Genomic DNA, 22,737 nt, shown 5'->3' on the forward strand with positions numbered 1-22,737 from the left:
TTCCTCGTTTCCTGCTGAGTCGATCAATAACAAAAAAGAAAGACTGAGCATGTTTAAATAACTCCATAAAAGGAATATTTGAGATTGAGGTTGAAACTGAAAATGCCTACAGACATATCTTTATACTTTTTCATGCTGCTGTACTGTGATGCAATATGTGTAGAAATCACTGTAAATACAGAATGCAGTCTTTTAAAGAAAGTATTTTTTCGTTGCCACCACCATCTAACACACCGTCCTTGTCCATGATAATAATATAATATTTCTCTCTCACAACTAGAGTGATGAAGCCATTACACACATTTATGTCGTCATTACCTCCAGCATTTCTTCTTGAGGATGTTTCCTAGTATGACTTCGGCCCTGCAAGACAACATAAATGATCTGGCGTTATTAAAATGTAGTCGTAGATACACTCCATCCACAATATCGACCATGCAATTAATCGCTTTCAAACTAAACAACCCCCTGTGCATTATAAAAATATGACAAACCATTTTGTCCATAAATAGGCAAATATATGGTGCATTAAAAGAAACATTTTTATCAAAAGTGTAGCATTTGTTTGATAGATTTGTCTTCTTTTTTTATGTATTTTCGTAAAGCTAAAGCACTCCTGATGATAAATTGTAGAAACATCAAACTCCACTGACACTACGATTGAATTTTTCAAATGTGTTAAAGTTTTGTCACTGTGCTTTTTATAAATGTATTCTTTTGAATGCTTAGAAAATAATGAAAATACCGTCTCATTTGTCCTGACAGAGGCTGGAAAGGTGTTGCAGGTTTATCCTCATGTTTGCATCAGACTCAGTCATGAGACTTCAATAAATAAAACGTAACAAATATCTGATTCTGATAATTAGTTCCAAACGTAAGCCTTGCAGAGCGGCAATGCACTTTGTTCTTACATACAAATCTAAATACATTCATTCAATCATACAGATGAATTTAACATATTTGGTATTATAATTTTGTATCATATTCAAATAATATCCAAACGCCCAGGCTCAGGTTTCTTCAAGCAAAGGGCCAAAATATTCAAATCTAATTACTCCACATAAAACCAGCTGTGATTCTCTATTATTTATCTAGCCAGACAAAACATATAGGGCAGGGCATGTGAAAATACTTGTTGTAGAGTCATGAATAACAGCATATTGCATAACACTCCAGACCTGCTGGCTGTTTTTCGGTATAAATGAGTAAAACTAATTATATTCTCTGCACGTATGAAAGCTTATATAAAAAACCTTCCTGAAGCTACACACTTCTGCACCTGATCACAGCCAAAGGTCGTTAGAGGCAGCGGTGGAAGAAGTACTTACATATTTCACTAAATTAAAATTAACAATCCTGCTATTATAATATAGTAAAAGTACAAAAGTGTTGGCTTCAAAATATACTTAAAGTACCAAAAGTAAAATTATTCTTTATGTGTAAAGGCCCATTTCAGAGAGAGAAATATACAGTTGCAAGAAAAAGTATGTGAACCCTTTGGATTCTCCACACATAGCGTTGTGTGTTCCTTCCAAACAACTCAACTTTGGTTTCATCTGTCCACAGAATATGTTGCCAGTAGTGCTGTGGAACATCCAGGTACTCTTTTGCAAACTTCAAACGTGCAGCAATGTTTTTTCTGGACAGCAGTGGCTTCCTCCGTGGTGTCCTCCCATGAACTCCATTCTTGTTCAGTGTTTTACGTATCGTAGATTCGTCAGAGATGTTAGCATGTGCCAGAGATTTCTTTAAGTCTCTAGCTGACACTCTAGGATTCTTCTTCACCTCATTGAGCATTCTGCGCTGTGCTCTTGCAGTCATCTTTACAGGACGGCCACTCCTAGGGAGAGTAGCAACAGTGCTGAACTTTCTCCATTTATAGACAATTTGTCTTTCCGTGGACTGATGAACATCAAGGCTTTTAGAGATACTTTTGTAACCCTTTCCAGCTTTATGCAAGTCAACTATTCTTAATCGTAGGTCTTCTGAGAGCTCTTTTGTGCGAGGCATGGTTCACATCTGGCAATGCTTCTTAAGAATAGCAAATTCAAAACTGGTGTGTACTTTTTATAGGGCAGGCCGGGCCAAATAATCGAGATTATGATTTTTGCCATAATCGAGCAGCCCCAGTAGAAAGTGCAAGATAGGCTTCCAAAATGTAGTGGATTAGACGTATAAAGTCGCATAACATCAAAATACTGAAGTAGAAGTTCCTCAAAATTGTACAGTCATGAGTAAATGTTCTTTCCACCAAGGTTTTGAGGCGAGTTGACGTACCTGCCACCTGCGTACACCTCAGCCGTGTCGAACAGGTTGACTCCGCTCTCGTAGGCGATGGTCATCAGCTGCTCTGCAACCTGCATGAGGAAAACATCCATTAAAGAGCTGTAGCATTGTTGCATATTAATATCTTAAGTATACATATGTATGCGTTTCCACAGCTTGAGTGTCCAAGGTTTACAAAAAGGTGGCACACCATTAAAGCAAAGCAGCTTCATATTTTATTAACATGTCCTTGCTAAAGCATTTCAACCTGAGGCCTCCCTCAAGCGTGAATATTGCTCAACAGTAAATCACATATAAACACACAAGAGCATCAACGCAGTGACTTTATTCAATACAGCAGACCTCACCAACTCTCAAATATCCACAAGATGCAAAAAAAAGTATACATTTTACAGAGGCCAGAGAGATCTCATAATGCATAACCAGGAATACAAACACGGCATCATTCATCAACAAATGAATAAAACACCAATTATTTCAAAACTAGGATTAGGAGTGTTGTGTCCTCTTTAACTAATACTTGTATTATTTCTGGGAATCTCAAGAAAAAGACTGGAGATGGGAGCCAATGATTTTGGGTGTTTACTTGGCACATCATCCAATACTATCTCTTTACTGTATATACGGTAGTAGAGTATAGAATGTGATGTCTTATATCTTGTATTGAGTGGTATAGACATCGTGCAGATTCCAGTTTATCGCTTACACCGTTCAAACTTGATAACAGTTTATTTGGCAAGTAAAGGTTGATAAAGCTGGCGATGCTTTGCAAAGTAATAGCAACTATACACTCTTACAGGAAGTACCACAGACAATGTGGAAGCGCCCATTAGAGCAGGCGAAGCATGAGGTGAACACAAACAGCAGTGCAGAAGTCATGTCAGATGTCCAACAGACATGAGAACAAAGGCTGCACAACAGTGTCCAGTTTCAGACGTGCTGTGTGTCCTGTGTGAGAACACTGCAGCATCGCACTCAACTCGGACCCTCAAACTGAGCTTGTACTGTACATCTGTTGAAGTGCAGACTCTTTTAGAAAGTGAGATCACATTTAGCCAATGTGTCTGTGAAAATCACTCCTCCATGCTGACTATGGTCTCCAGTCATTCCTCTGTAGTCAGTGCTCTTAGTGAATGTGTGTGAGTGTGTGTGGCATATGTGCAGATATCCCTCCATATTTTTGCAGCCTATAAATCATTAGACCGAGATCCAATTTCCCTGTGGGGAGTTTCATAACGCTGGAACTATAAGTGAATTCCCTGTAATCTCTCTGTGGATTTATGTTCATGTGTGCATGAAATCTGTTTGTCTGCCTCTGTGTGGGAGCCTGGAAGTGAATGTGATGTGGTGTGTGTGTGTGTGTGTGTGTGTGTGTGTGTGTGTGTGTGTGTGGTGTGTGTGTGTGTGTGTGTGTGTGTGTGTGTGTGTGTGTGTGTGTGTGTGTGTGTGTGTGTGTGTGTGTGTGTGTGTGTGTGTGTGTGTGTGTGTGTGTGTGTGTGTGTGTGTGTGTGTGTGTGTGTGTGTGTGTGTGTGTGTGTGTGTGTGTGTGTGTGTGTGTGTGTGTGCGTGCGTGCGTCTGTTTTTGTGAAAGGCATGCAGACAGCGGAGATGTTGTTTCTATAAAAAGTTGATTATCTCTCCTCTGAGAATCTGTCTCTCTCTGCAAACAGCACAGACTGGGCAGCTGTCCAATCTGATAATGATACAATAATAATAAACGTTATTTAATTTATATTTAATTGAAGACTATAAAAACAGTGCTTTGATGGACTAAATGAAATTAATGATTAAAGCAAGACAATAAAAATGCATATAATGAGAATGTAAATCAATGTAATGAGAAAGGCAGAGATATGTGATATAAAGTATAATAACAGATACAATAAAAATGGGAGTTAAAAAGTGATTTAAAAACTGTGTAGCCGGAACAGTGCTCCCATGTCAAGGTTGTAAATGAAAACTAATGATACATGACATTAGAATGTTTAACGGCTTAGTATAACGAGGAGTGATCTGCAGTATATCTCTGAATGCATTCATAATAAGAACTGAATCATTATCACACACAAAGCCAATGGTCTCAGAGGAGAGAGGAAAGGCTCATTTAGGCATTACGAATAAAAAGACAAAGCTGGATGAAGGAAAAGATAAGGAAGGAGAAGAGAACAAGGTGGTGATATATGAACAGTGTGCTTTCAATAACTGGTCTACACAGAAAGCAATCTCTGGAGAGGGAGTTTTAATAGAAGAACAAGTTGGAGGAAGAAAAGTTGGATGTGGATGAGAAAAGTGAGCAAGTGGTCGATGGATGAGTTAGATGAAAAGCAGAATTTAAGGACAGTAGTAAGAACCGTTTTGCAGGAAAGGTGGTGTAAGGTGAGGGACATGATGATGAAAGCTTTATGGAGACGGATGAGGAGACACATACGAGGAGATAGTGAGAGATGGAGAGCCAAGGCGAGGGTGATGCTGTCCCTTTGAAAAGGTTGACTGTTGGGCGTTTACTGATTGCTCATTCAAAACGAGTCTCGGATGCTACTAAAAGGTCAAAGGAGTTCTTATGGTCACATTCACAAGGTCAGGAAGTTTGTGTTGATAATGAAGCATCACTGCTGCTCAGTGGCGGTTCTAGACCAATTTGACTGGGGGGGCCACTGGGGTGCCAGTTATTTTCTGAGGGGGGCACAATAAATGCAAGACGAAAAAGAGAACTAGACAGTATGAAGTAATTGCGCATAAGAAAACAATGCAATACAGTTATTGGTATTTGTTTCAGTACACTTATTTATTTCTGATATATCTTATAGTTATTACTGTTCGCTTCAGCTTAAGTTATAGTACAATTTTTGCACTAACACCATATCATATTTATATAAAAATAAAGGCAATGAACAGTTACATCTCTACTTTACATCTACAATTACACGGATACAATAGTTTAAATCACCTTCAATTATCGTCTTTCTTGGATGCAACAGCCTCTGATGATCCGAGATGAAAAGTGTTTGTTTTTCGCGCGCTTCAGCCGGACAGTGAAAGTGAGTGCACCGCTCTAATGGGTCCGACTAGAATGACGAATAACGTTAGTTCCGCCTATTCCGTCATTCAATAAATCGTGTAATAAATCATACATTTTTCATTTTTTTCACTTTTAGGGGGGTCAGAGGTCAGTGTTAGGGGGGCACTGGCCCCCCCTGGTCCCCCCCTAGAACCGCCCCTACTACTGCTTCACTGTCTCAGACTCAGGGTCATTTTGAACAAACAAAATGTGACTAGTCATAAAAGGTGAGGTATTTTTTGTAAAGGGTAGACACACTGCCAGTCATGAGACAATCGTTAATACATAAACACATGCATTTATAATCTCAGTGTAGAAGAGGCCCTGGAGTTAGTGTACTGAATTGAGTCTCCGAGTTGAGTGCGATGCTGCAGTGTTTTCACACAGGAGATACAGCATTTTGAAACTGGACAGTGTAGTGCAGCCTTTGTTCTCATCTCTCTTTGATTTTGACATCTGACATGACTCTCTTGCACTGCGGTTTGTATTCACCGTATGCTTCGCCTGCTCAAGGGCACTTCGACATTGCCTTATTTTGTGTTGGTACTTCCAATTCGCTATTACTTTGCACGGTCTCGTTAGCTTTATTAACCTTTACTTGCTAAAGAAACAATTATTAAGCTTTTAAATAAAACAATTGTTAAGTTTGAAGACTTTTTTAGGCTAGAAACTAACCATTTGGATTACCAATATGGGGTAAATGCTGTTGGGTTAAAAAGCACTTTGCTGTCCTGAATGTCCCCTTGTTCAATGTCATTGTTATCAAAAGCAAACTAGTTAGACTACATGTCCTCTGCAGAGTTCAGCGTCCCTGTCCTAATTAAAAAATACAACACAAACTGGCACACTAACACTCTTACTGCATATGTCTCAGTGTTGCTGCACAAATACACTGACTTATACAAACACACAAGCAAACGGTAAACAAATGTCTTCTCTTTTTTAATTTGTAGCATTTGGGCCTTTTTTTTAATACATTTTAACTAATGGATTCCTAATATGAGCCACTACAACACTTCAAATGGACAGTCACACTGTTGGTTTTCTGCTTAAAAGCTGCAGAGCATTCAGATTAAGATACTGAAGATAGCAGCCATCTTCAAGCACCTCAAAAGCTCATTAATTAAAATGTCATATCTGTTCGCACGCCAAAGATGATACGTTTAGAGTAAAGGGCAGTATGTTCTGTAACTTGGCGACCAGCCGCTGGGTTCATTGTGATGGTACTAGACGACCCCAGTAGATTCCAGGAAATAGCTGCACCCAATTAGTGAGCCTAACATTTTCTGTGCTGTGGATTTATATATGCACAGAGCCAGGTTAGCCGTTTCTCGCTACATCCTGCGTTTATGCTAAGCTAATCCAATCACCTGTAGTTTATAGCTTCATGTTTACCATGCAGAGTGAGTTATACAGGGTCCATCTACTCATCTGGGTCTCAGCAGTCACATAAATAGGCATTCCCAAGGTTATCCCTAATGGTGTCTACATTTAAAAGCCATTACAATCAACTAAAAGAAAAGTTAAAGCAGAAATCTCTACTGCCACTTAGATAATACGCTTACTAAGATGTGTGTATGCATCTGCCTTTAACAAAACCCTTCAAGTATACCTCATCAAAGTGACTAAGTTTGTTTCTCCGCTGTCCTGTCTGGGCAGCCACACATTTCCAGACAGAGCGCTCAGAAGAGTGATGGTGGGCTGCGAGTTAACGGTGCTTACTCATTCAAAAAGGCCTCAAGTGTATCCATAAATCATAAAGTGGATTTGAAGAAAGTGTGTCTTGTCGATTTTTAACTTTGAAGTGGAAAGTGTGGGGGGGAGGAGGCAGCGCGGCCGTGAAATCATCTCAGGGCTGAGTGGGAGTGTGTGGGAGGATAACCATGGCCTTGATTCTGGGGATGAGAGACTGAAGACATGTCTATGCTATGTATGGAAATCAAATTCTCCTGTACTTGTAGTGCCAAAAAAGAGAAAGCCTGAGGCGTAGCCACTCATGTATTTCTGCAGCATAACAGTGACTCAGTGTTTTTCTGAAGGTGAGTGGAGTGGAGATATAAGGATAAGCTCAGTCTGGGCGCTACTTCTGTATTTCTCACTGTGTTCACACCGGTGTGTCGGCCAGAACTCCACTTAAGGCCAAATATCCAGAGCATGAAATTAAGAGCTGAGGTGATTGATATTCCCTTTACTGTGTGTGCGTGTGTGTGTGTGTGTGTGTGTGTGTGTGTGTGTATGTGTGTGTGTGTGTGTGTGTGTGTGTGTGTGTGTGTGTGTGTGTGTGTGTGTGTGTGTGTGTGTGTGTGTGTGGTTTTCCTATAATGAGTAACAATACAAAAAGACAGATGACTAAAGGATAACATACTGTATCACATATTTTTGAACAGTTTGTGGTTAGAAGCCTGAAGTAAGGTCTGTGGTTAACACAAGCTGAAGAGATTTTCACGTTTTCTTCTACGACATGAAATATGTCAGTAAATAAATACCACACTGGTGAATGTACGAAGCTTCTATGTGTCGGATGAAACGGCAGATGCTAACAAGTGTCTAAATGAGACTAAACGTCATCACGCAGAACATTAGCGGCCTTTAGCTTAGCGGTGGTGAAGTCATGTGACCGTACTGTAGTTCCTTAAAGGCCCTGTCACACTGTCCCGAAATTGACACCCGATGGACACACGATAAAGGAAATGTTCAAATTCGGCTGTGATCGTAGCAACATCGGGCCATTCGTGAGGGCATCTTAAGCCATCGTATGACCGCCGGTGGAGTTTCTCAGGCTCCGGCAGCAACTTAGTGAGCGGCAACTTCGTAAGGCACTCGTGAGGGCATCTTGTCAAATCGTGTGATCTTCGTGTTATCATCGGTGCATTCACCCTCACTCTGATCGTGGCGAATGCCCGATGGCACCGATGATAACAAGTTGCCCTCACGATGGCCTTACGAAGGGCACAATTGACACACAAATTCAACACGAAAATGAACCTTTGCAAGGTCCTTCGGCAATTTTTTGGCATGCCAAAGATTTTGCCACCGCTCACGAAGTTGCTGCCGGAGCCTGAGAAACTCCACCGGCGGTCATACGATGGCTTAAGATGCCCTCACGAATGGCCCGATGTTGCTACGATCACAGCCGAATTTGAACATTTCCTTTATCGTGTGTCCATCGGGTTGTTTTATTGCACAACAAAATCATGTAAATATATTATGTAAATAACCCAATTTGTGTTCTGTGAAACTAAAAAGGATATAATATATTATTTTGAAGGACAGTTGACAGGAAGTTGTTGTTGTTATGGAAACAACATTACGGAGAAAACGTAATATTTTCTACATATAACGACGGATAAAGTAAAGAACAAAGTCTGAAGATATCAGTACAGTATCATAGTACTGTAACACAATTGTTTTTGGTACTTTCGTTGCAGTTGTATGTCTTAAATGTAATGTAAATGTTGCCTTCGTGTGTGGTTCGGGGCCATCATCGTGCGAAATTCACAATTCCATATTCGTGTGTCCATCGGGTGTCAATTTCGGGACAGTGTGACAGGGCCTTAATGGCCTAACGTCACCTTGTTACATCTGGAGATTGCATTGACGCTTCAAAAATCCTAAAGTGGTGTTAAGATGTGGAGATTATCCTGCTGAACACACTCTTCACATTATCACAGTTTGTTATGAGGTGGCATGATAATTTGATTCTGAAACTCTACCGGCATGATATTTCCTGTCACAGTTGTCTCAGCAATTAGCATCACAGGTAGCCAGTACCACTTTGTATTTAGCTCAACATAAACACTGAACTTTATTATCAACAGCTTATAATGATACAAATAATAACTGTGTTGAACTCGACAAAGTTCTCGTCACCCGAAGAGTCACTTAAAGTGTGTGTTTCTGTGTGTGTTTGATGACCGAGGCCAGACCCCTGCCGCCGCATGTTAGAGTTAATAACTATGAGTGTAAAGGGGCGTTAAGTATTACTAGCACACATGATGTGTTAGCTCCTCAGGATGCGCTTTTTCTCTGCTCAAGAACTCTGTCCTGGGTCAACTGAGCCTCTGGAAATAAAAACGTTGTCATCCAGCCAACGGTCCGACCAAGGTTAACCACAGCTGTGCATATATTAGTTTAAAATAAGAACGTGAGATAGACCACTGATTGAAACGCTGAACAAACCATTTCCTTAATGATGTTCTACAGGTTGAGTCAAATACAAATCTACAGTTTGCATCCAAAACGGCTCTCAGCTATGGTTGGACTCTGATCCCCAAATGTTCAGCCAACTTTTTTTGGCCTGGGCGTGTTCTGCGTATATAGGGGCGGCCCTGCACTAAAGCCACATAAACCAACAAATCAACTCATCTCATGCAATAAACAATCAAGGGTGGAAGCAAAACAAAATGATTAACCTTTCAATCATCAAATAAATTGTAGTAGTTGCATAGTTATCTATATTTATCCATAATGCGCTCAAAGACATGTTCACTTCCATTTTAGGACCTTTTGCAACCCAGTCATTCAGCTATCACACATGTACAACACACTATCAATCAGAGTCAGAGCCAATAAAGGAAACATGTTTCATACCTCGTCTGTTATCTGTCCCCCAAACGTCACCCATGTACCTGCAGGGAAGAGAGAGACACATTTCAACATAATACGTTATTTCTGTGTGTGTGTGTGTGTGTGTGTGTGTGTGTGTGTGGCTGTGTGTGTGTGGCTGTGTGTGTGTGTATGTGTGTGTGTATGTATGTGTGTGTGTGGCTGTGTGTGTGTGTGGCTGTGTGTGTATGTGTGTGTGTGTTATGTGTGCGTATGTGTGTGTGTGTGGCTGTGTGTGTATGTGTGTGGCTGTATGTGTGTGTGTATGTGGCTGTGTGTGTGTGTGTGTGGCTGTGTGTGTATGTGTGTGTGTTTGTGTGTGGCTGTATGTGTGTGTGTGTGTGTGTGTGTGTGTGTGTGTGTGTGTGTGTGTGTGTGTGTGTGTGTGTGTGTGTGTGTGTGTGGCTGTGTGTGTGTATGTGTGTGTGTGTGTGTGAGATATCCTGCTGTAAACACTGTAAATCCCTGGGCTGTGTCCCCATCGTTAGAGGAAGGATGTGAAGATCCCTTGAGAGAGCTGCAACTCAATACTGAGGGATCACCTTCAGAGAGTTGGCACTTCCTGACTGTCATGAATATTTGAAAGACTTTGTGTCCCCCGCCGTTAAGTGTGTGTGTGTGTCCTGCGTAAGTGACTTTAAGGTTGCTGTAAAATTGTCAATTTCTCTTAGACAGGTTTCTAACTGAGGGAAAGGACCCGGACACATTACATCATTTGGAGGCTAACCTGGAAGATAGCATCGTAACAGGCTCCCTTCTCTGTGGCAAACAAACATTTATGAAACTTACATGTTTTGGTCCAGCAGGATAATCTCCGCATATTAACACCACTTTAAACACTTTTCAGTAACCGCAGTTTTTATATTCACCAGTGGGGTATTTATTTAAGCATTTTATGTCGTGGAACAAACTTAAAATCTCTTCACCTTGTGTTAACCACCAACCTTATTTCATGCTAACAACCGAAAACACATTCAAATAAACCATTGATTTGAAGACGAAAGGAAAGTTAAATCCTATTTTAATAAATGTCTTGCATTATTTGAACAACAACAAATAAACATCGATTTCCGTTCTTATCTAATTTTCTTTCTTACTTATGAATGTCTTCTTAGTAACACAACATATTCCTTCCTATTGTTCACCCCAACAAACCCCGTCCAGCTAATCATGTTTTTGGGGATATTATAGAGTCAATTCAGGCCATAATACTGCTCTCCCTGTTGAGGCCATTTCACTCTCTTCCTGAGTGCTCACAATTTCACACCAAATAAATGAAAAATATTTTTCTCTCTGACTCTGTTGACCTCCATTGTCATAAAACAATTGGTGCACCTCAGAGACCGCGGAGACACGGAAACAGCACTAAACCATCTGCTCTTTAAAGAAGAAACAATGTCATGATTTAATAACATCATACCATCAACTCCACTGAGGTTTAGCTCACAGAAGACACACTGGATCTGTTGCTGCATAATGATGTGATCCTCACTTAAAGAGGCCCTATTCTGCTTTTTGGGGTAGTGTGTTGTATAGGTTGTTGTGCATGTAAATGGTCTGCAAAGGCTACAATCCTAAAGTTCATTCAAGAGGGAGTTTCTCTCCTACACACTCTCTCCCTGCCTGAAACGCCTCCATTGGACTTTATTTACTTCGGGAATATAGGCTAAAGGGCGGGACATCTCTTAGCGCTTGACAAATCACAACAGAGTCGGCCAGCTAACCAATCAGAGCAGACTGGGCTCTGGTTTCAGACAGAGGGTGAAAAGAGGTGCTGTAGCACAGGCAGTATGAGAAAAATAACGAGCTTTTTGAACATTAAAGCATGGAGACATGTCACAGTAGAGACACACAATGAACCTGAAGATGAGCAGACTATGTCCTCCTTTTTTTAACATTTATATTTGATTAAAAATTTTCAAAAGACAAAAACACAAGGACATGGCTCACACACATCACAAGTAGTCGTCAGGGGGATTACAGTGTCAGTTATATTTGATGTATGCATATGGCGTTGTATTTATACATGATTTGCTTCATAATATAGGTATTATAGGACTATGTCCTCCTTAATAAGGAGCTCCAAGCTGCAGTTCTCAATATGCATCATACTATTTTTCATTTATTTTTTGTTGCAGAGGAGAGTGGGTGAAATAAAAAAGTCGCTTTTGGATATTGTTAACACCGGTAACCATGGCAACATCATTCAACCTCAAATGCACCTACACTGCAGTCATTACGGATTGCCCTTGTTATTTTCTCACATGTATAAAGGCCACACACACACACACACACACACACACACACACACACACACACACACACGCGCTCTGTGTGTATGTGTGTGTGTGTGTGTGTAAATATTGTGTGTGCAATCAGCCCTTTCACTTATTTGCAGTACAATTATAATCAAGTGTGAATCGATACGTCTACTGCCTGAATCTGCTTTATGGTTTTCACTTTCTTTGGTTCATTTGTTCTGTTTTTAATTCAGTAGGTGAACCTATATGTTCAGAAAATACTACAGAAGACGGCTTGAAGTCACATACTGCATAACCATCTTTGTTCAAGATGTAATACTGCCAAAAAGTGCCAAGTCCACCTATAACTTTCCTTTTTGTGTCTCTCATCAATAAAGCCATACTTTGCAGGCTCTGCCAGCTCAGACATCTACTCTGCCTTACTTTTTTTAATGGAGCTGGAAATGAATCCAACAAAAATATGACTCTCTATCTGTGGACAGACTGGCTGTAAAAGGCTGTAAAAGAGAGTTAGGGGTCAGTTAAAATGAGACACCGGAGAGAAACGTTTTATCTGTATGTGTGCCAACTCTCGCTTCCACAGAGGAATCAGGTTAAAAGGACTCACAACAAACCTAAAAAAGAAATATAAGACACCTCAACTCTATCTCATCATTTAGTTTCCATTTGTTTTGTTCTTTACAACTTTAACAGTTTTTTCTGTTACTCTGGAAATCTACATTTGAAAAATCTCCGAGTATATCTTTAACCCTCCTATTGTCTTCAAATTTGACCGGTCCTGTTTTAACTGCTATTACATTAACACAAAAACCATTAATCATCACCAAATTTCATTTAACACCCTTTCAAACTGTAAATATTGTATCAGACTACTGGTATACATGAAGCACTGCAGTAAATATACAAAGAATTGACACTGAACATGTATTGCGTGGGCCAGGTGTGATCCATGTGGTGGGATGGGCACATGTGGGGGGGGGGGGGGAACACATCTAGTGTGTGTGTGTGTGTTTTATCTGATCCAGATGGTTACTAATTCCTTTTCTTTATGGCAGTCATTTTTGACCGGGAACACCATGGCAAGGCAAGGCAAGTTTATTTATATAGCACTTTTCTGTACGCGACAAAGTGCTTTACAAAACAAATTAAAATACTTTTTAGGAATAAATACAGTAAAAACACATTATATAATGGCATTTTACAACAGGCATTACAAAGCAAAGATAATAAAATAATAAAAATAAACACCACAGGTATACAATACATGTTTAAAAGGCATACTGTAGTTCGAATATGATCATCTCAATTAAAAGCAGCGGCAAAGAGATATGTTTTTAGTCTCGATTTAAAAATAGTAAGCGTTTCTGCGGACGTGCATGATTTGGGTAGTTTTTTCCAGAGTGTCAGGGCATAACAGCTAAATGCTGCCTCTCCATGTTTTGTTGTTACTCTCGGAACCGATAGCAGACCCGTCCCAGAAGACCTGAGGCACCTTGATGGCACCATGGGTGTTACAAAGTTGAGTAAATCATCCAAAATTCAATCAAAGTGGTGATCAGCAATTTAATATGTTCAAATGTCTACTGTGAAGGATATCATAAAGCCTGAATGCAATTGAATGTAAAACAAAAAAGTTATGATTGATGAAAGTAGTAAATCGGTCAGATTTGACCCGAAGACAACAGGAGGGGTAAATAAGCATTTAGAATTTGTTAGTGTGTGAGTTAAAGCTTATACACTTTATATGTATATAGAGCATCACGCAAACACAAAGGAAGATACTCTCACACGCCATGCTTTGCACTTATTTTCAGACTTGTTGAATGCCGTTGTCTCTTGTACCGCCTCTTCAAGTTCTATTGATTTCTTCTATTGAATCGCCTTAGTCTGTCATATCTAAATCTGTTCCTGCTTCTTTACTCTTAAAGCAGAGGTCTGACGGGGGAGGACACAACAATACAAACTCTTTATAATGTAATACAACACAAACATAATGTGCTGTCTGTTATTCTTTCTCACCCTGGTTGACGTAACAGTAGAAAAAACTGCATCACAAACTGCGGTTCACAAATGATCAAAGTGTAATTGTCAAAAGTAGAAAATAATAAGCATTGCTATTTGTTGCAAGGCTTTTGGATTTAGTTGCGTCCCATTTTTTTTACATATTGTTGCGGCCACACACTGTACAGTTATGATCAACAACAATCATCACAGCTGGACTGATACTATTCAATGTACCTTTACTGATTATAGCTAAACAAAACAAGTCGAATTCAATGTGAGGACTACTTTCTTTTTCAGCAGGAGAGGGAAGTGTCTATCAGAGTAAATATTTATAATGTATGGTGAGAAAAAGGCAAAAGCAATGAGAAAGTGACACATGTCTAAGGTTGCATGATTCCCATTGCACTGAAGGAATATGTGATGACATTAACGCAGACCCCCACAGCTGTGAAATATAGATTTTAAGGAGATCAAAGTGTTTTAAGTTTGAGTAAATATTTGTGTAAAACTTCTACTGCTGAATACTTGCATTAAGAAAGTTATTTTTGTTTTGAAAGTTGGCTGAAATTGCTTGTTCAAATATGCAAACAGGAAGTCTTAACCTGTTTGGCCCCCCAAGCCTGTTTTTCAGGTTTCAGGCTTGAAAATGACATTCCCAGAACAAATGACCATATCTTTCCTTCTAAAAGGGTTAAATTAATAATCTTTTTTCTCAAAGTAATGATAAACCTGTGAGTTGGATATAGAAAAGTCAGAATCAATATAGATGTTTTTTATTTTAAAGAAAATTCAGATTGAACATGGTAAAAAACTGTAAATTATAGTGTCCGTCCAAAACATATGTTGTACTTATAGTGAAAAAACCACCCTTGAATGATGGGTTAGTAGACTAAAAGCTTTAGGAATCCAAAGTACAACATATAATAAGTACCCTGTATTAAGATTGATGCAAAACAAGTGATATTTGACCTTTTTAGACAGATTTAGCAAAAAAAACCTTTTCTGGGGCCATTTGGGTGGATTTGACCTATCTCTGGCCCCCCTTGCTCGATTTTGACATGTGACATCTCTTCCTGACCGTTAGAGCCAATAGAATCGAAGGGACATCGTCCCATAGACTCTCATGTTAAAAAACAAAGCTGGCGTCTCTGTACATGCAATCTTGTTGCAGAGCGTAGGAATATCCCTGTTCTGACTTCTAGAAACGGAAACGCAGTTTTATTGCTTATAGATTATCAGAACATTTCAAAGGGAACACAGTCACATTGGATATTAACCTATGGATTAACTACAGCATCGTTTTTTATCGTTTTAATGGCATTGAAGACCAGTTTTGACCAAGGTAAGCCATATTAGCGGTTGTGGCTACCAAGCGCCACATGTTTTAATGTACGTTTTTGTTGATAACGTCACGAGTTTGTATCTTTCAGTGTTGAGGTGGGCACCGTTAGATTCTGTGTCTCCTTGCGATCATAAACAATGTGTTGGATGTGCACCTAGGATAAGTAATAAGGGAGCTAGGAGTGATTTTCGGTGCAGTAATAGGTTAGCATTTTTCGCTCGAGGCTAATTCAGAGGGTCAGACGGTCAGTGTTAGCATTGTGTGTTTTAAAAAAAAAATGAAAAAGATCAGTTAAATTAGTTTTTTTCCGTTATATGGATATAAAATATTCATAGTTTATTCAATATTAAGGTTCCTTAGACGTTGTTTCCTGCAAATCACGCGATTTCGGCCCCGGAATCGAGTGAATATGTGTGCTTGTTTGCATAGATTCAAACAAACAGAAATGTCAATATTGGATACATATAGGTGTGTTAAATTACTTTGATGGATTATAGTAAAACATTTTTACAGAGGGAATTTTATTTCGCTGTTTGTATTACTCTATAAATCAGAAAATACTGCCAATAGCCATACAATTGACATGTTTTTAGGAATAAATGTTATATAAATCAGGCTGTTTATAATATATAAACAAACCCCTCGAATATTGATGGATATTCAACTAGAAAGCTGTGTGTATGTAAGTGAAACTAAAACTGGGATTTCTGTCTCATAGTAGGAGAAAAACTCTTTAAAGGCATCTTTTCTAAAACGTCATACATTGTGCAACACAGCACAGGTAACATTTTACAAATCGATATCAGCATACAACTTCCCCATTCCTACTAACATTAAGACAATACTTGTGTTTGTATGACGATTATTCTGGACTGTTTTGTTGAATGCATTTGTTATAAATCTATAAATGCAATAGACAGAGTAAGTAAAAACCTCACCTCGATGTGAATTGTGGATGTGTTTTCGTTTTACTAGTCTGAAAGAAGCACCGTTATGTAAACACCAAGTCTGAAAAGGTGCTGATTTTGTGTCCTGCCTTAACAGATGTATTGTAGGTAAACAAGAAAAAGTATAAAATAGAAAGACAAGGGAGAAGGCGCTAAAGCACATATTAGTAAACTCTTTTCTGCAAAGGCACCACAGCGACACACCCTCAGGTCCATCCTCTCTGCAGGATATCTCTGGGAGAACCATTTTAAGAATGATCAATCACTAGCACCGCAGCTTGGAGCAAGGGCAGAAACCTGAACCTGTGTTCCATGATCAAAACTGCCACCATGATCAAAACTGCCAAAAAGAATTTCATCAATGTCAAAACTGAGGAAAACAAAAATAAACCCCTGTGAACTTTGGAAATTACTCAATAACCAGCTTGGCTGCAGTAAAAAACTCAAAACGAGATTTTCTAACTTAAACATAAAGACAGATAACAGGCTCATCACAGACAAACTGGATGTGGCCAAGTACTTGAACATTTTTTTCACAAACATAGCCACAACTCTTGTAAATAAATTACCCTCCCACTCAGGGCTTTTTGGAGTAGATCACATCATGACCTACTACAAAAACCTAGGGGTACGCAAAGATGATTTCAGTCTAGCAAGGGTAACAACAGCAGAGGTACTCATTAAACTGAGCGCCCTCCAACCTAACAAGGCCACTGGCCACGACAATATCCCCTCCAAATTCCTCAGAGACACAGCAACCGCCATCTCACCAGTCATAGCTCACATAATTAACCTCTCCATAAAACAGGGAAAAGTACCCAAAGACTTCAAAATGGCAAGAGTAACCCCCCTGCACAAAAAGGGCAGCAAATTGGACCCAGGCAACTACCGCCCTGTTTCTATACTTACCTCCATCTCGAAAGTCATGGAAAAAATAGTATATGAACAGGTCGAAAAGTACCTCGCGGAAAATAAACTAATCTATGAATTTCAATCTGGTTTTAGAACATCCCACTCCACTGACACATGCCTTCTTTATTTGAGCGACCACATCAAACAAGAGGTCGACGAGGGCAAGTACTGCGGCATGGTGATGCTGGACCTACAAAAGGCTTTCGACACTGTCAATCACCCCATTCTGATTGACAAGCTAAAAGCATTTGGTTTTGATAAACTATCGGTGAGCTGGATGCAATCCTACCTGGAGGGGAGAGAACAGATGGTGGAGGTAAACGGTACTCTGTCCCCCCCCCTCCCAGTGAGCTGTGGTGTTCCACAAGGAAGCATATTAGGTCCGTTACTGTTCCTAATTTATGTAAATGACATGTCATCAGCATGTGACTGCAACTTGTTCCTGTTCGCGGACGACTCAGCCCTGCTGGTCTCTGACAGGAACGGGTTGCAGGTTGAAAAAACCCTCAGCTCCGAGCTCGGCAGAATCTGCACCTGGCTCGCCGATAATACATTATCATTACACCTGGGTAAAACATAGTCCATTCTCTTCGGTTCGAAACATAATCTCAGCAAATCCGACGACTTCTCAGTTGCAGTGGGCGACATAATTGTCACAAGTAAGAAGGAAATTACATACCTAGGATTTATTCTTGAGGCAAACCTCTCCTGTGACAAAATGGCATCCAATGTAATAAAAAAAGTCAATCAAAGAACTAGATTCCTATACCGGATCTCCTCTCTGGTAAACAAAAACACCCTGAAAACTCTGGCAGGAGCACTCATTCAAGGGTACTATGACTATGCTTGCACGTCATGGTACCATAGCACCTCCAAGGCGCTAAAAATAAAACTTCAAACATCGCAAAATAAACTGGTCTGACTACTGCTTGACCTTTCATCTAGAACCCACCTCACCTCTGCCCACTTTGACAACCTAGGATGGCTTAGAGTAGACGACAGAGTACAGCTACTTGCAATGGGCCTGGTCTACAAGATCCACTACACCTCTATGGTACCCATGTACATGTCAAAATTCTTCCCAAAGGTCAAGGAATACCATGATCATAACACCAGAGGGAGCTCCACAAATCATGTGAAACCCAGATTTGGCACAAAAAAGGGGGAATACACGTTTCGCAATTATGCCACATCAAGGTGGAACGCTCTTCCCACAACTGTAAAGGAAAGTAAAACTATACTTACCTTTAAAACCTCTCTTAAAGAGCACCTTCGGGGGAGAGCATTGCAAAACTGGCCCCGGTAATGGTACAAATCTCAACCTGTCGTTCAATGGACAGCTTCCCCCCCCCCCCCATCTATGTATATACTCGCATTTTAGACTCTGTTACTAACTGTATATCTGTAGACTTGGTATGTCTTAAATGTCCGGTTAGGATGTATTAGAACGAAATCTAAAATGAAATTTGTAAACAAGCAATCTGTATGTAAAAAAACCACCTGTATGTAAATTGTAAATAAGCCATCTGTATGTCAAATATGTCTTATATGACATGATGAATTGGAAATGGGGGACCCTGATGTAAACAAGACGAAAGTCTTTCTCTGGTCTGCATCCCCTTAACAATTGTATGTTTTGAGCTGTACTGTACTGTACCCAATATACAAGCTGTTAATAAACTTTTCAATCAATCAATCAATCAATGTGCGTGGGGTGAGGAATAAAGGAACTGCTGGTGGCTTGAATGGACTGTATTTATACGGCACTTTGTCAAAGCTTCACGACTCCTTAAAGAGCGTTTACATTTACAAGTCATCACATCACTCACCCATTTACACCCCATTCATAAAGAGGCAGAGGCTGTCATGTAAGGTGCCACCTTGCTCAAGGGAGCTTACATTCATTAATTCATTCACACACACACACACACACACATACACACACACACACACACACACACACCACACACACACACACACACACACACACACACACACACACACACACACACACACACCATGTATACATCACTTCAGGGGACATTACATTGACTTACATGCATTTCCTGGAGACTTATCCTAACCTTAACCAACACATGCCTAACCCTTACCCTAACCCTAATCCTAAACCTAACCAAGTCTTCGCCCTAAAATTAATGATTCCCCTTATGGGGACCTCCAATTTGTCCCCATAAGGGAGGCGAGTCCCCACACGTGACTGTGTAAACAGATTTAGGTCCCCACAAGTATAGTAATGCTAGGCCACACACACACACACACACACACACACACACACACACACACACACACACACACACACACACACACACACACCATCTGCAGCAAGTAGGGGTTACGTTTCTTGCCCAAGGTTACATAGACATGCTGACTGTAAGGGCTGCAATCAAACCCACAACCTCCTGATTAAAAGACGACATCACGGCCACAATCTTGAGAAGTTGTACATTTCTGCATCAACTTTCCTTTTCACCCAATTAAAATTATACCTGCAAACAGACACAAATGCTCTCTTTTTCCATATCCCCCAACCAATTAGCATCATCGGCAGCAGTGTGTGTGTTGACAGCATACCTCCCTGTGGTCTTATCAGTGGAGGAAGAGATGGTGAGAGGTCACACTGACTTCACTAATCACTTCATTTATCGGTTAATAGACTACCAGGCTCCCTGGAGGGATCATCAGTTCTTTATGAATCCATTCAGTCACCATTAACTGCTGAGAGGTTTCACACTTTAGAGAGAGTGTGGTGTTAACAGTATGTGACTTTCTCCGATGCTTTTACAATTTAACTGATATTAAATTAGGTTCTGCTGGAAAGTGAAATTCGTTTTTTATATAGTTAGTAGAGTGGAAATAGCTGGTGTTGAATTGACTCTCAGAAATAGGCTATTAAAATAGAGATTGAATTGTAATAGAAATACATTTAATTTCTAAAAGAAGGTTACTCAATCTTGACTGCTGCCAGGAAACACAGCAGTACAGTGATATATTTGCCTGTGTATTAGTGCTTTTACCTCTGTAAGATCTCAATACTTTTTCCACCACTGGTTATTAAACAAGGCTGGTGTGTGGCAAATGAAAAAAGTTTCTTTCATTTTTCATTTTCATTTTCATGATAAAATATATATCGTTATTATTGTCTACAAATGTCAAGTTTTTCTTTTGCCTGCAGTATAACAAAAGCTGTGTGTTAGTGTGTGAGCAACCCCTTGATCTTGCCTGAGCACAAAGCCAACCTCTATACAACCTCTTTTAAACCAAATAACAAGCCACGAGTAACGGCAGCTGGGTCCCGAGAGAATAATACCCACAGGAGGAGAAAATAAAAAACAAGAGGAGGACGAGTCGAGCATGAGAGGAAGAAAGATTTATTTCGACTGTTCATTTCATTTAATTTCAAACCTTTATTTATCCAGGTGTATCCCATTGAGATCATTGATCTCTTTTTCAAGGGAGACCTGCTCAAGTAGGTTCCACATGAAACATAAAAACATAAACAGAACAACAAAAAGGACATCATACAGCATCATTACAGGGATTACAATTTACAATAACTATACACATGAGCAGGTACAGTACCAACAGCTTCCGATTGAGTAGCATCCAACCGAGCTTTACAAACATTTAGTGGCACCAGATTGCTCAGTTTCCATTTCAATTGCAGACTGTTCCAAGACAGAGGAGCTGCGCATCTAAAAGCTCATCTTCCCTAAGACAGTCCTAGCAGTTGGCACATTTAATAAAACCACAGCATTCGATCTCAGGCAGTAGCCACTTACAATTCGCCGTGAGATCAGGGAGCAGATGTAGGATGGAAGTTTCCCTAACATGGCTTTATATATAAAAATGTGCCAGTGACTGAGCCTCCGTACAGTTAGCGAAGGCAAACCTGCCCTTGCATACAGGGTACAGTGATGGGTTAGTGCTTTACAGTTTGTCACAAATCTCAGTGCACTGTGATACGCAGCATCTAACTTGACCAGGCAATTGGCAGGTGCATTCATATACATCAAATCACCATAGTCCAGCACAGGTAAAAAGGTCACAGTGAGCCTTTTCCTGGCCTCAAGCGAGAACCAGGACTTGTTCCTGTAGAAGAAACCTAGTCTAACCCTCAGTTTTTTAAGCAGGTTATTGACATGAAGTTTAAAAGTGAGACAATCATCAAGCCAGATACCAAGGTATTTGTAACAGGTAACCACTTCAAGTTTTATTCCTTGCATAGTTACATTATCTAAAACAGGCTCTGGTGTCTTTTTAGCTTTTGAAAAGAGCATTACCTTGGTTTTCTCAACATTTAAAAGAAGCTTTAGTTCAGCGAGCTGAGTCTGAATAATGTTAAAAACAGCTTGCAATTCAACAACAGCCTCCTTAATGGAGGGACCTGCACAGTACATCACGGTATCGTCCGCATAAAAATGTAAGGTTGCTCCATCGACATTTTCACCTAAACTATTGATGTGATTGAGAATAAAAGTGGACCTAAAACAGAACCTTGAGGAACACCATTAGTAATGTTTAACCACTCAGAAGACAGCCCATCAAAATGATCACATTGGGACCTTTCAGAGAGGTAGTTCACAAACCACCCTACTGCATGGCTGGATATGCCAATACTGACCAGCCTCTGCTTGAAAATGCGATGATCGACGGTATCAAACGCTTTGGACAGGTCAATAAATAGAGCTGCACAACTCTGCTGACTGACTGTATCAATTCCTCTTATCCAGGGCCATCCCTCCCTACAGGCCGATCATGCAGACTGCGTGGGGCCTCATCTTGCGGAGGGTGCCTCAACTGAGCCGAAAATGCGGCGCACCTATGCGCTTATGCAGCGCAATTAGTGTGGCGAGGCACGGTTTCGCCGCTGCGAGGCTCCACTAGCCCCCCCCGTCGTTGACGCTCGCAAAACAGAGGGCCTCATCATATAACTTTGCGTGGGGCCTCATGTTGGCCATGGACGGACCTGCTCTTATCTATTAAAAGTCTCAATATCAGGGCTGTCAACGTTAGGCTTGAGATTAATCTGGGAAATTTAACACGTTTCGCAAGCCTACAGGAAAGCCTACAGGAAAGGGAAAACCCCCAAAAGTCTGATAGCAAATTAATAATACATTTGATGTGTGAATTAAATATGGCATGCAGGATTTGTTCTCTATGGAAAGGGTGAAAGATAATTGTACTTGAAAATGATCTGGTACGTTATAATACAGCAAGGAGTTTTTAGCAGAGAAAAGCAATAATTTTGATAAATTCTTCGACTAGAGCCGTGTAAATGGTTAGTCAGCTGATGGATGAATC

General features: G+C 40.2%; 1 protein-coding gene across 1 annotated transcript in view; it reads right to left on the reverse strand.

Annotated features, from left to right (window-relative positions):
• kcnab1a (potassium voltage-gated channel, shaker-related subfamily, beta member 1 a) overlaps window positions 1-22,737 on the reverse strand; it is a gene marked incomplete in the record, with an annotated part of 86,215 nt that overhangs the window by 13,598 nt on the left and 49,880 nt on the right. The window contains 3 exon segments of the mRNA XM_034224575.1: window positions 319-363; window positions 2,278-2,357; window positions 9,935-9,972. Of these exon segments, the coding sequence (XP_034080466.1) occupies window positions 319-363; window positions 2,278-2,357; window positions 9,935-9,972 (163 nt within the window).

This window comes from Gymnodraco acuticeps, unplaced genomic scaffold (assembly GCF_902827175.1).
Source record: "Gymnodraco acuticeps unplaced genomic scaffold, fGymAcu1.1, whole genome shotgun sequence".
NCBI classification, from domain to species: Eukaryota; Metazoa; Chordata; class Actinopteri; order Perciformes; family Bathydraconidae; genus Gymnodraco; species Gymnodraco acuticeps.